The 14,452-nt window shown below is 42.7% G+C and overlaps 1 protein-coding gene across 11 annotated transcripts in view; it reads left to right on the forward strand.

Annotated features, from left to right (window-relative positions):
* The window catches only part of MAPKAPK3 (MAPK activated protein kinase 3), a 125,420-nt gene that overhangs the window by 70,583 nt on the left and 40,385 nt on the right, over positions 1-14,452 (forward strand). For 10 of the 11 annotated variants that reach the window (XM_054837650.1, XM_054837643.1, XM_054837641.1 and 7 more), the window contains one exon: positions 4,800-5,150. In XM_054837650.1, coding sequence (XP_054693625.1) covers positions 4,926-5,150 — 225 coding nt within the window. In that variant the 5' untranslated portion in view covers positions 4,800-4,925. Of the gene's footprint in view, positions 1-3,635; positions 3,761-4,799; positions 5,151-14,452 lie in introns of those variants that run through there. The other variant, XM_054837649.1, reaches the window with a different exon arrangement.

Raw genomic sequence — 14,452 nt, forward strand, 5'->3', positions numbered from 1 at the left:
GGGTAACTGTAGCATTCAGGTAAATGCTTTCCTAGCTCTCCAGATGAGAGCAAACTCAGGTATTTAATTTCATTTTTGGTAAGAAATGAGATATTTGAAAGTCTGAAATGTCTTTGATCCCAGATATTACTGTTACTGAATTGCTACAGCATGGCAAAAAGGCAGTGAAAATACCCAGTGGGGTAGCCAAAATTAACCTTCTGTATTTAAACAGTAGTGCTCTCTGTGTGTAAACCAGGTATCTGTGATATCCCAGATATGATAAAATCAGGAACAGCATATCCAAACTGTGTGCTGACTAAAATATGAAGCTTCAAGAAGGTTTAGAGAAACGGGGCTGCTGCCCCAAAGCTTATTGCAAGATTAGAGTCTTATTGTTTGGTTATTTTCTCCTGTAAGCTACTCTTCTAATTTGGGGCAAGGCAGGCATAGCTGAGCTACTAAAATCTCTCTTGAAATAAGTTGTTTTGTGTTGTTGCTGTTGGGGATTTTTGGTAAAAACAGGATTAATATTTAATTTACAGTTGTAGGGATTTTTTTGAGGATGAAAGAACTTTTGCCGTAGTGGGCTCTTATCCTGTAATAGTACTGTTTTTTAAAAACTTCAAAAAGCAAACATCAATAAATAAATAAAAGCATCTTTTTCAATGAAAAATGTCCCCCGGCACAATAAGCTGCAGCAGGCCTGTCAGCGTGTCCTCCATCAGTATCTCCAAAGGCTGCTAACGGCGGCTTGACCTGCCACAAGCACAAAGAGAAGCCGCAGGATCTGCCATGTAAGTTTTTGATCATATGTGATGTAATTCCCAGGGAGATCTAAAACTGGCATTTGAAAGCAGACATTGTGGGGAATGCTCCCAGAGCCAGATGGGGGATAACTGCAGCCAAGGTGACCGCACTGCACTTGCTTCCTGTTGGGATGTCATAGGTGTTGGGGTGAAATGGTTAACCCAGCTGTTAACTCCAAGATGTGTGCCTGGACTCAGCATGTTTGTCCCTCCCCCAGAGCTTGTCAAAGAAATTATAAAACCTTAAGCAACTTAAGAGAAGGATATTGCACAAATGAATGTACAAACTGTGTGTGGATGGCAAAGGTTGGGATTTACAAGTGCGGGAACTTCAGAGTGGGTACCCAATGCGGGTGTGGAGGTACAGTCACCTAAGACACCAGGTCACCATAACAGAGTTGTTCCACTAGTGCAGCACCCAAACCAGACTGCTTTGGGGCTGCCCAGCATGGTCAGAACAATGCTGAATAAAAAGCATCAGCTAAGCAGAATCAGGAGAGATGTCCTGTGGAAGAGATTTAGAAGTTTAGTACAAGAGGATGCTTTTGGCTGTTACTTATAGTGTCAGATTGCCACCTTGTTATTTGTGAAAACACTCTCTCGCAAAGACTTTTAGGTACTGAGAAATACTGTCTTTGTCACTGGTTTTAAAGAGTTTCTGCACATGATATTCGTGTTTTGCCTGGGGTAAGAGATACGCTTTGTGCTCGGACAGCCTGTCTAAGACAAAAAAATGAACACAAACAGCAAGGGAATTTTTTTTTTTGTTCCTCAGCTGTGGTCATCCTTGTATATGGTGAGGCTATTTGATACTTGGGATGGTGCTGGAAAGGCTTTTTCGGAGTTTATGGTGGGTGAAATTAGCAGAGAGTTTGTGTAAGGCCTTATTAACCATGATCCACACTGGATTTTGAGGGTCTTTGCCCTGTTTAAACTTATAACTGGTTGCTGCTAAAATGGTGAACTTCGCTACGAGCATATATAGACAATATTGAGTAGTGAACTCAAAGAAGCATAGCTTTCAGTAAGATCATCTCAAGCAGTGACTTGAAAAATGTGTTTTGTTGAACTCTTCTTGGTGGGAGACTGTTCGTAACTGAGACGTGTAGAACCAACTAACTTCAAACAGAAGAATCCTGCCTTATTCCCTCATCTATCCTCCTCTCTTTCCATGCAGAGCTTATTTGGTAGAAGCTCATTCTTGTAATAGTTAGAAAGAGTCATGATTTCTTAATGAAATTCCTTGCTTCTGACACACTGTAAAAAATAGCAACCCCTTAAGTAGACATCTGTTTGGAATTTTTGCAACGTTTAGTATTTCCTAGAATAGGGCCATAAATTGCCTTCTGCTAGCTTTAGTGTGATAGCTGTTGTAACTTCTGCTTGCTTTGGTCAGCCATAGACCTTTGTGTAAAAGTTTGATGGAAAGATCAGAAGTGGAGCTGGGAGTAGGAGCTACACATTGGTGTGAACGAGTATATTTCTCAAATTATAAAATACAGGAGAGAGCTGAGAGACTTAGAAGTTTTCTGAAGGGTCTGGCCCCCAGTGACTGTGAGCTGGGAAGAGGACTATAGTTACCTGTTGCAAAGAGAAGGAAACTACCATCCAGGACAAATAGAACAGCAAATACAGGCAGAAGCTGTGGGAAGGAAAATAAGAGCACGCTCCTGACTACAGAACGGTGTTACTGAAGGTTTGCAACCTGGAGCTTACAGTTATGTATCCAATTCCCTGAGATTGCCACAGTGGGAGATGATGCAAAGCCTAAGAAGGCTGGAAGCCAAACCTGAGAAGGAAAGGTTGGAAATAGCTGTGTTCCGCTGGGATTTGATTAGCCCAGAATCAGGGAACCAGGCCCTCCAGTAATGAACTGCTGAAAGCCTGGAAGGGAACCTGAGGCAGAATAGCTGTAGCGTCACATCACTTGGTGATGCACTGCAGATCTGCATCCTGCTAAGTTGAACTACTTTTTGTCCCTTGGAGAAAGGACTCATTAGCCCTTTTAATTATTTTCCTAACCGGTAGAACTCCAGATGCCATTATGTTATGTAAAATGACAAATGTATTTTTAACTCGTAAAGCATGTGAACTTTAAGCTCTTTCCAGTGATACAAATACAGCTCCATGCATGACTCATCTTCACATGTAGGAAAAACTCAGCATTTCACATCCCTATAACTACACTCTGTGCACCAGTGATGAGCGACAGTTGCTGTGGGAACCATCACTTTTAATATCCTGACTCTGCATACAAAAGTGCAAAGAAATACTGACTGCTTATTTGGCAGAAAAGATCGCCTTTAATAACAGCACCGACTATTTCGGTAGCCATAGTACCTGAAGGATCATAGTCTGTCCAGTACCGAGTCTCAATGCTTTGCTCCATAGCAATAGCTTTACTGTTTAAAACAGGTTTTAGAGTCAACGTGTCAATCCTTTTCCCTTCCTAAAAAGAGCGATCGGGGGGGGGGGAAGGGGCCGGCGGTTCTCCGGGCCGGGCCTCGCCTCTCCGCACCGCTACCACGCGGGCGCGCTGCGGTACAAGCCCGGCGCCGCCGAGGCAGCTTCGTCCTCCACCACTCCCCCTCCAACAGGGCCGTTTACCCCAATATATGAATACCGCGGCCGGTACCTTAAAAACACCGCCCTACGCAGGGCATGTTCCCCACCACCCGCTCGTCCTTCCCCGAGGAACCTGCCGCCGGGCACCGCCCGCCCTACCCCACGCAGCCCCGGGGGGGGGGGGCGGCGATGAGGCAGCTCAGGCCGGGGGCTCCTGCTTCCCGCTGGGCTCATGCGGGGGTCGGGCCGGCCCGGGCCGGCCCGGGCCCCGCCGCGGGCGGCCTCCCCTCAGCGCGGGGGGGAGGCGGTGCGCACCTGCCCAGGGCGTCGGGGCGGGCCCAGGCAGACCCCGCCTTCCGGGACTCCGCACCGGGAAGCCTCGGCTGGGGCCGCGCCGCCACAGGCAGGTAATCGTCCTCCGGTGGGGCCCGGCGGCGGAGTCCCCCGATACCGCCCCGGCGGTTTACCCGCTGCCGCCAGCCCCCTGCGCGCCGTGGGGCCTGCCTCGCCTCACTTCACTTCACCTCACCTCACCTCAGGATTTTCCCGCCTTGGGGCTTTCCCGCCCTTCCCCCTCCGCCTCGCAGTGCGGGGGGCTGAGGGAGCCGCGTCGCCGCCAGCCCTCACTGAGGGAGCTGCTCCCTTGCTCGGGGCGGCTGGCTGCGGGGCAGGCCTCGGGCCGGCAGCTCCCCCCCACCCCCGCCCGCGTCGTGGGGAACGGCCCTCAGGCTCCCCGCGGTGCTTCGTCTGCTCGTGGCTCAGCCGTGTTAACGGGGCTCGGAGGCCGGGGGCGGTGCTCCTGAGAGGCCAGAGGCCCTCTGGTCCCCAGCGGGGTGAGGCAGCTCCTCGGCTTTGGGAGCACACCATTTCATCTCCACGTACTCGAGGTTTTGGGTGGTTTGATGGTCCCCTAAGTAATGCCGCACCTGCTCCTTGCTCTGTGAATATGGGCAATTTGGTAAGCGCTGGCCCGGCATCAGGTCCGATGCTTGCCCAGGCAGTACCTCTCTGGGGTTTAATCCAGGTATTCGTGGTTCTCTTGCATAACTTGGAGTGTTGGGATGAGGCAGGGGACCATTGTGGAGATCTCCTCAAAATGTTGAGGCAACAAGTTGTTGATGCAGATTTATAAGCTCCTTGAAGCAGAGGCTGTTTCTGTTCTGTTGTACAGAGCTTATCTGAGTAAGACTTTAGTCCAAGACTTAGTGCAGGCACTTGTTGCAGTAAAAACTGTTAATTTATGACTGCGGACTGATAGCTGCGTATATTGGAACGGGGGTGACTGGTCTGTAAAGCTAAACCAAGTGTGCTTTCCTGAGGTGAACCTCCACTTTTGGTCTCCCTAGCACCTGGTCATCTTGTTTAGAAAGGAAGAGAGAAAAGTACTTACATGGGAGAATGGTTAGTTCACATCAATTACTAATACTCATTTACATTTTTACTCAGGAGTAAATGGCGAACAAATGGACCGTTTGAAGCACTGGGTTTGATCACCTAAGAGGAGGGACTCCGCTGAGGATACCGAGCAGATTCCCTGTGGGTTATCTCTGTCATCTCAGACTCTTCCCTGATATGGAACAAAGTGAAGGTGAACAGGAATCGCAGCCAGAGAGTCACGTGGATAGCAAGAGCAGCGTGAAATCCTTGCCTGGGGGAGCAGCCCATGTCAAACTAGAGATAAAAAAACATGCAGTTACAGACGACTACAAACTCTCCAAACGGGTGCTAGGGTTAGGAATCAATGGCAAAGTACTGGAGTGTTTCAACAAGGAGACAGGCCAGAAATGTGCTTTGAAGGTATGTAGGCTTTTTTTTTTTTCCCCCTTATTTATGATTTGGAGGTCAGAGTTCACTTCCAAAGCCTGTAAAAGCTACTTGTTCTGTTTCTTACGCTTCACAAAGAGTGCTGCATGAAGAATTTGAATATGTGGAGACACTTGCTATTACTTACAATATTGTAGTCCAAATTTGAGTCTTTTCCAGAATATTCTGTGTGAGTTTCCAGAAGAATGTTATCAGCTGTGAAATTCTCATGTTCATATTTAACAGACATAAAAAGCGGGGAAGAGAACAGTGTCTTGGTGCGTTCTTTGAGAAAGCTTGCTAGATTTTGAATGAACGTATTATGCAATACTTGGGAAGGAAACTATTTTAGATCTTATGCAATGAAATAGGCCTTCTCTATCCATTTACAGAAGGGTATTACCTGGGAAAGCACTGATTACACCAGTATTGGCAAGTAAGTTTAGTAGATATTTATGGTGATAAGTACCACTTAAATAAGTGGAGCAATAACCATACATTAGAGAACATAAGCTTACCTGCCTTTTGTTCTGCAGCATTTAAACTTGAAGATTTTCCTGATGCTTTTAAACCACCTCATTAGAAAAAAACAGCTCAAATGAGAACCAGGATGGTTCTGTATGGTAGGACTGAAAACCAACTGAAGTAGTTGTCGTGTGAATTACTTAAGAATGTTACTGAATCCTTGCTGGTGTTAATCTGATTAGTTGGGATGTCTAGAAGGCTTTCAGATACCCTTCTTTTTCTTAAACCTCACATTCCATGTTTGCTGACAGCAGGACAAATCTGCTGGTGGTCAGCTGGAAGGTCTGTCGAGGTCTGGATATGGTCTTACCAAGCTGGAACTGCTGTCCCCAGCAAAGCCTTTGATAGAGCAGACTGGAAATATCTGGTAGCTTTGTGTATTGAAAAGATTTTTAATAGAGGAACTAGAAAAGCTTATAATACAATAACATGCTGATTAATTCACATGTTTCCAACACTCTCATTTTCTTTATCACACTGGTTTTTGTATTAGCTTCACGTAGCTGACTCACAGAAGTTTACCATGGGGAAACTGGAGGTTTTGGCAAACAGACTGAAAGCACTGGGGTTTTGTGCCTGCACGGGGGAGTGTCAGGTTTTTACAACTCTGAGGTGATCTATTAATCAGATCCTTCTGAAGTGCTATCAACATTAATTTCTATACTTAGCATACTGTGATGAAGGACAATAATTAATACCGAAACTATTCTGCTGTTCTGAAGAGTTCAGTGGCTTTGTTCCTGATTGTATTACCATTCATACTGCAAAGCTTTTGCAGTTGTAAGGGCTGGAAGCATTTTAAAATAGAAGTTGCCATTCCAGTGGCAACAAGTGTGTCCCACAGCAAATTCTGTAGCTCTGGAATCAAATAGGAAATACATTCCTATGGATGCTAACATCTGTAAAATATTTTTTTAAATTCAGCACTCAGAGTTGGGGAGAAGGAGAAGAGAGGTAAAGTTGTTGTGCCCTGACAGGATGTCCTTTGCCTGACAGGGAGGAGGAACACATAGTAGATCCTCTAATACCAGTTTCTGTTTCACACTGATTGACTTGTCTGACTTTTTCAGACCTTTTAAAATACATTAAGAACCAAAGCAGCACCCCCCTTCCCAAACTGGAGTTTTGTCAGTGATGGCTAATATTTCACTGAAATTACATTATATATATCCTCTCCCCCTCCCCCAGCTGTGGAATGTGTGCACTTTTCTTCTGAAAGGGACAGAAATATTAAGATGTTTATGAGTTCTCTAGGGAGTTTAAATGGCAGATAATAGTTTGCTACTTGCGTGTATGTATTTCTCATCATTATGAGTTTAAGTGCTGAATAAAAAGTTAAATATGCAATTAAGTAAAACTGCCAGCAGCCCAGAGAGAATCTGCTACTCTCTCCAAAGATGGTCTAATGAGAAGATTACCCAACAAGGAAGGATAAAAACTGTGCTTGGTTAATTGGCAAGAATAGAAAGATCTTTTCCTAGCCCTGAAGATACTTGCAAGGATGAAAATATTCAGAGGAAGTTTTCCCATTGTTTCTTGTGAAACCTGAACTGCGCCATGCAAGTCACAAACCTGCTCCAGATGATACTTCAGAGCAAACCATCCAGTCAAAACAGTTATGGAAAAGGGACAAGAAACTTGGGGGGAAAAATGTTCAGAAACAGCTTCAGTGCAGAATTCTCTGTGTAAGGACAGCAGGGCTTTGGCATTTCTGCCTTGCTGCTGCTCATACTTCCTAGGTGTGATGGTGGGGTTATCATTCACTTACAGGAATAGAAAGTGGAGGCTGATGAAGCTGTCACAGAAGAAAACCCCAACTGGTCTGGCAGGTAAAGAGAAATGTAAAGATTGAATTGCAAGTTGAACAGGAAAAAAAAAAGGATGCTTGATGAATTTTTTTTCTGGAGGTTGCTTGCGCAATATCCATTGAGATGTATGTGTATTTGTGGACAAACACTTCAGGCATGAGTGTGCTCACTGTAACCTACTCCTGGGAAAGGAAAAACATCACTCCTGCTGCTGAAGATAAAGCGTAATAGGCTGTTCCCCTTCACACCAAACTTACCCATTAAAGCAGCTTCTTACTTGGCAGATGGCACTGCTTTCTGCCTGCAGGTTTTCTTTTATATGGGAACAAAGCCAGCACAGCCAGGGTCTGGCTAGAAATTACTCAATGGAAGGAATTTTAACTGAGGTACTCAAGAGGAAAGGGCTTGAACAGGCAGAAACATTCATCCCCAAAGCCATGTGTCAATCAGACACTACATACTGTAATTCTGAGGTCCCTGTTGTCTTCTTTAGTCCGTGTCCATAGTTGGATCTAGTTAGCATTTCACTAATCATTTTAGAGTGGGGAAAACACAAGACATCCTCTCAGAGATATTGCAGGGCTTTGGTTATTTTCCTAAAGTATTATGTGGCTTAGTTTACTCTGCTTGGCATTGTGATTTGCTACATGCTTTTACAATGTGCCCTCAGCTTTGTTTCTGTTAGATTGAAATGCCACACGCGTTGCTGTCCTGCTCCAGAAAACCTAATCTGGTTACTCACTTAGATGTATAATGACATTTTGGCTGAGCAGCACTGTTTCCGAATAGTGAGAACGCAGGGATTTAGAAAAGTAGAAGCATAAACAAAACTGCTGTGCAGGACTGTGGCCTTCTAGAAGGCAACTATGTTTTGGTGTCTCTTTCCCTTACAAATAGAAAACCTTCTCAGATCTCTTTCCATAGTTGATCCAGAAATAGCAATCAAGTGAAGTCTAGTCACTGTTTTATTTTTATCTCTTTGCTAGCCTGCCCCCTTCTGTTCACTTTACCTTTCAGGGCAAAAATTTAACCTCCACTCCTTTAACACTGTCATCAGCCTGAGGGTTCTCTGCTGTCTTTCACACTCCTCCTTGTTTTTCGGGAGAGGAGGAGATCAAAATAGCTGACTACCTGTGAGGATAAATGTGAACTCCTGGAACTTGTCTCCCATTTAAAAAAAAGCCCCAACTTACAGTTCCTGGTTCTTTCTTTTTCTTTTTTTAAGCACAAATTCCTGCTAAGTGGTGTCAAAATAATATTTCAATGCATTTGATGACCTACTTTATTTTTGTGAAAGATGGTAGAAAGAGCACAGAGTTGAGATCAAGAAAAGAGAGCTAGAGAGCATTCTGCTGCGGTATTGGGGCCTCTCTGCATCTTGAGGATTTTGGTGGATGTTTCAGGATGTAAAAACAGTGCTAGATGTTGTTGGCATACTATTCACCTTCAGTAAACAGATGCTGCTTCTTCCAGGAGAAGAAACGGAAGGACAGTTCAGGCATAGCAGCAAAACGAAGACCCTTGGAACTTCAGGAAAACAAAATACATTGGTTATGAGTGTATTGGTACTTTTGGTATGAAAACTCCTCAATAACAGTATAGTAGTTGTAAAGTGCTGCTCCCCTAAGCACTGTGCATATGTGTAGTATACTGCAGCTGCCTTCCAGTTATCTGAGACTTCTAGGTTAAGGCAGAGTATACATGAATGGACCTGCTAGTTCATAGAATCATTTAGGTTGGAAAAGACCTTTAAGACTGAGTCCAACTATTAACCTAACACTTTTGGAAGTGTTAGGTCCACCACTATACCATGTCCCCAAGCACCATATCTACACATGGGTCTTACCCTCTAGAGTAAATAGTGAGTTAAGCCATGACCTGCCTCATGGAAAATGTTCTGTGCTGCTAAGTGCCAACAATACAGTGTACATGACTTGCTGATTTGAAGACAAATGGGTGAAGCCCAAATGTTAAATAAAGCAAAAAGCAAACACAAAAATGAAGACTCCTTGCCTTTTAGATTGAAGGAACATTCGGTGAATGGTATAAATGATAATCATAGAGTAGGAGGCTCTACTGTTATCCGTAAGAGTATTAGCATAACTTTGTGATCAGAAGGAAGGAAAGCAGGTAATGGAGAAAGAAACTTTGCCAAAAAAAAAAAAAAAAAGTCATTCCCAAAATGGTTCTTGGAAACCACACACAGGACTATATGGAGAATGTTGTTCTGCTTTCCAAAGTGGAGTTGCTGTGGAGGAAGATAGTAATTCTGTGTCACCTTAATTTCATTCGGTCTTGAGCTACATTTCTGCCTCTCAATTTTAATGTTTCTGATTAAGTTAAATAATACTGCATCAAGTAGTAAACTAATTGCTGGATAGTCTGTTTTCAGTCAGTATACCCTGAAGTCAGATCACGATTGCTCACAAATAGGAGACTGTACAGTCCACAGTACTTGTTTTGCAAGTTATCTAAATAGCTGGTACTTGTAAAATACCCTGTTTATTGCCTGAAATAAGATGATCAAGGAAAAGAATGCAACAGTGGAGAAGGCAATGCATACAGTGAAAGTGAGGTTATTTTAGGCTGATGACTGATTGTAGAATAGGAAATGTTAACAATCTTCTTAGATGCTATAGATTGCATTTTTTAGAAGAGAAGAAAATTAATGCCAGATTAGGAATGAAATATTTCAACATTTATAGAATAAGGAATAATAATGTACTAAACTAGAACTGTGGTGGGAATTCAAGGGAACCAAGTGTAATGGTTGGTTACATTTTGTACAGGATGAAGGAGCTCTTGCTTTACTGGAGTGATTGTATGCTTCTGGAGGAAATTAGCTCTTTCTAGTGAAGTGTTCTGTAGTTCCCTCTTACCTACCATGTTTCCTGCAGCCTATTTATACTGGTTTATCTCATGTTACAGTAAATTCAGTGTCAGTAACACAGCTGAGTATGAGTAATAAACTCCAGGAGCCATGTGTTGTAGACCAAAACCAGATACAGTAGAATGAATATGAGTTCAGAAAAGTTCTAGTTAAATGGCAGCCCCCAGTGTATGGAGGAGTACCTAAAATATGGATAGCATGAGACCGGTCCTTGGATTTTATCCTTCAGTGCCAATCTTGGTAAGTATTACGTAAATATGCATAAAATACCTAAAATAACATTCAGTTGATTAAAAAGTGGGTCGTTTCTACTGCTACAAGAATTGTTTTTAAATCAGTGAGTCATTCAAGACCCGAGTCTTTGAGCACTTTGTATGTATTTGGGCCAGAATGGCACCTTCCAGAGTGTCATTTGGACTAGTTAATTTAAAAAAGGTGGACTTTATCAATTTACTTCGAAGACCTGACATTTTTGACTTGTCTTCTCCGTATTTGAAATACAGCAAATAATTAAATAAATGGGCTTGGTCTGAAATAATAAAACCATGTGTAGTAGATTCTCACTAGGTGCAATGACAGTTCATTAAGCCTAAAAAGTGCAAACAGAAAGGCAAATGTTATAAGCCATTAAGTCATCTTGAAAAAACAAAACTACGTTGATGCTACTTTGCAACTTCTCTTCCAGTCTACTAGCAAGGCGGCACAAGTTATACCTGACTTGTGTAGCAGCAAAGCTTGGGAAAATCAAGGTGTGTTCCCCTGCCTTCACTCAGGTTCAAAGATCTCAGAAAGTATTAAGATGCTTGTCTTATTTCAGCTGTGGGGAAGGTGCTTTAAGGGAGAGCACGTGTGTGTCGGTCAGACACAACTAATCGCTTGATGTCCTCTTTGGACTAGAAGACCCTTCTCTTTCTCTCACTCCTCCCTTCAGGCTCTAAATCCTCGTATTCCATTTAACTAAAGTAAAACCTTGCTGATTCATGCTAGCTGGGAGTCTCATTACAGATAACTGGATTTTGCAAATCAGCTTTAGTGCAAGGGAACAATAAGCAAGAATTTTAAAGTTCTTTTACAAATAAAGTGTACTGGAGCCTCATTTACTTATGGTAATACCATCTTGAGAGATGCCCAGACTGGAAAAACCTGATAACATCTTTTATAATTTGGGAAGAATCAAGGCCACACCTGAATGTCACGGCTCGCACGCATCTTTTCTTTCCTTAGTATATTTTTCTCTGTCTGTGGTAGCACCCTGTGTAAGAGCAGCCTGGTCTGAGAATAAATGACTTCTCATAATAGCTTGCTGCCAGTTAAGTCTCAACAGGAAAAAAAGAGAGTATCTTCATGCTGTGGTAAATTCATGGGGAAGCATAGAGAAGGAAGATGTCACTGTCATTGGGAGCAAGAGCCAATGTGAATTTGAGAAAGTTAATAGATGATGAGAAAGTTAATAGATGAATCTCTTGCATATAAAGACTGTTTTGTGTTAATCTCTTAACTGTCTACAGTGACTATTTTTTTTCTAAAAAAGAAAAGATACAATCATTGATTTATTTACATAATCATATGCAACATTTTGCTTCCCTAAATGTTTTGCAGTTACTATTTGCTTAACCCTGTAAAAGTTCCCATTTCTCATATGATGTGCATGTGTTTCCTTGTTATGGAATTTTTCCGTGTTAAATATGTCTTTAGAATGCCAGACTTCAGGATCGTGTGTAATATTATAATAGCAAGAGTATAGCTATCTGCATTGCTATCCTTATTTCTTTGGGTCCAGTGGAGTTGTTTGAACTGTTTGCGTTGTGGCTCTTATACTGTAAGAAGATGTGGTGACATTCATGAAAAGGAAAGCGGCAGAGATGTGGCCACTGTTGGAGGTGGAGAGTAGATGATCTGTTCACTCAATTGGAAAACCGTGACAACTTCTTTCCATCATCAGCAGTGAAAGCTGGTGGTACAGTCTGTCTGGATCAGAGTTTATAAACTGCATGGATTGTGGCATTTTACACAGACTTCCTAAGTACTTAAGATGATTCAAAGCTCCGTAAATGAGATTAAGCTATAACGCTCCAGAATTTTAATACCTCAGGAGTGAAGGGGGAGAGAAGTCTTGCTCAGCATGTAAATCATGTGTGGTCTCCTAGTTCCTGAATCTTTGTAAAATATGTCATTTTGCATTGAAGCTTTCATGGCCTGTTTTAAGAGAAAAAGCAAATATTAAATTTGTGTGAAGTTAACTTTTCCTCCGGAAGAGTTTGCTTGCTGAACTTACTTTAAAAAACCCCAAACAAACCACCCTGAATGTGCCATCTTTACAAGCAATTTCGGATGTTCTGGCTAAGGAGCCAATCTTATTAAAGTTGCACTGTTCACAGATCTTAAGTCTTGCCAGTTCAAACTCTGGCTCTTCTCCATTTCCCAGGATTTTTTTTTTTTTTTTTCCTTGATTACTCTCTTAAGTAAGCTGGCATTCCAAGTAACAGGCCCAAAGGCAGCTCCTGGGATCTGAGTCAGCTACAGCTGAGGACAGATTGATTAAGCCCATTGTAGGAGGAGAACTCAGAAAAACTTTTTTTTTGTTTATTTTTTTGGACAGTACTTCTAAAAAATATAAACTGTTTGGAAACAGCAGGGTGTGGAGTGACTCATGCTCTTCATCCACTGAATGTTCTTGTGTGGTGAAATTTTGGCTGGGGTGAGGAGTTTGCCTAGGTGTGAATCAGCTGTAAGCCCTTATGAAAGCACTTGAGTAGTGATTTGTAACTGCAGTTGGTTTCTATTATGCTGTGGGGTGGATCTGGTTTTTGTTTTCAAAGGCGAGCAGTTAAAAACTGGATAGGGAGTAGCTGCCTCGCACACCTGTGTTCTGCGTGGGACTCCTGTGTGCTCCTTAGCTTCAAACCTACCATATATTTCAGGGATGAAGAGTCCTTAAAATCCCATTTGCAGTGCCACAAGGCCTGGCATTTGGTACTGCCGTAGCTGCCAGCATTCTCCTTTCCTGGCGTTCTAATGGCGAGAAATACTATCCTTTACTTGCTTCATTTTTAACCAAAAATGTATGTATGTATTTTTCTTGTAAAGGATTAATTTCTCTCAGGGCCTTATTCCATTTTCCCACATGTTGCTTTTAGTCAATGTGGCTTTGTCAAAAGCGGTTCTGGTTTCCACAGCAACGGAGTTGTTAACACCAAAGATGTCAGTGCTCCAAGGTAGGGAGGGGAGGGGGCTGCATTTTCTGGCTCAGCTGCCTCACCACGGTAGAGGCCCTTGCTGCAGCCATGCTACAGTACAACGTCTCCATTGTCTTTGTGAAGAGTAAAAGCCTTTCATTTTGTTCTACTCTTCCCTTTCCAATCAATTTACAGTCAAAATTTGACACTTGGGAGGGTGACAAGGCTTGATGGTTCCTTGATGCTTAGAAGCTTCCTGTTCTTTCAAACACTCTGTTCTGAAGGGCGCTGCTCTGTCATCTGCTTTTTAAAGAGTTTTTCTGTGAACAGAATAGCATTTGCATACATGCAAAACCTGTAGCAGTAAATTTGTGATAGAGTACAGCGCTATTCTTTTTGACCCTTGTTTAATGTCTGCTTATGAATGATTATGTGAAAAATGATCAGTCCTTTTACCTTTCCCAGTAATGTGAAATCTGCTCCAATTAAACCTGCTTGGATGGGTTTTCTGAGGTACCCATCCCCGTAGGCTGGGAGCTAAGCCTCACTCCTACTGACCTTGGAAAATTGCATTGTTTAAAAGTATTTTCTAGTCATAGTTAACCTGTGAAATTCATTGCCTCAGGACCAGAGTGGTAGTAATGCTGTGAAGATCTTGAGAAAAAAGTGTTTCTCTGAGTATTGCACATGTGAAGAAAAACCCTGTAGTTTAAACACACTGTACACATTTGGCTGTGGTCTTCTAAATCCTGTTATAACAACTTATAATTACAAAATTGTCAGGATAAGTAATGAAACTTTGTGCTTCAGAAGGCATCTTATTGCTTGTCTTGTGTTAAGTGTATTGCTGCTGCAGGTGTAAAATATCTCCTCCTGTCCAAGGAGAGGGAGGTGGAG

This window comes from Grus americana, chromosome 11, assembly GCF_028858705.1.
Source record: "Grus americana isolate bGruAme1 chromosome 11, bGruAme1.mat, whole genome shotgun sequence".
Classification (NCBI taxonomy): Eukaryota; Metazoa; Chordata; class Aves; order Gruiformes; family Gruidae; genus Grus; species Grus americana.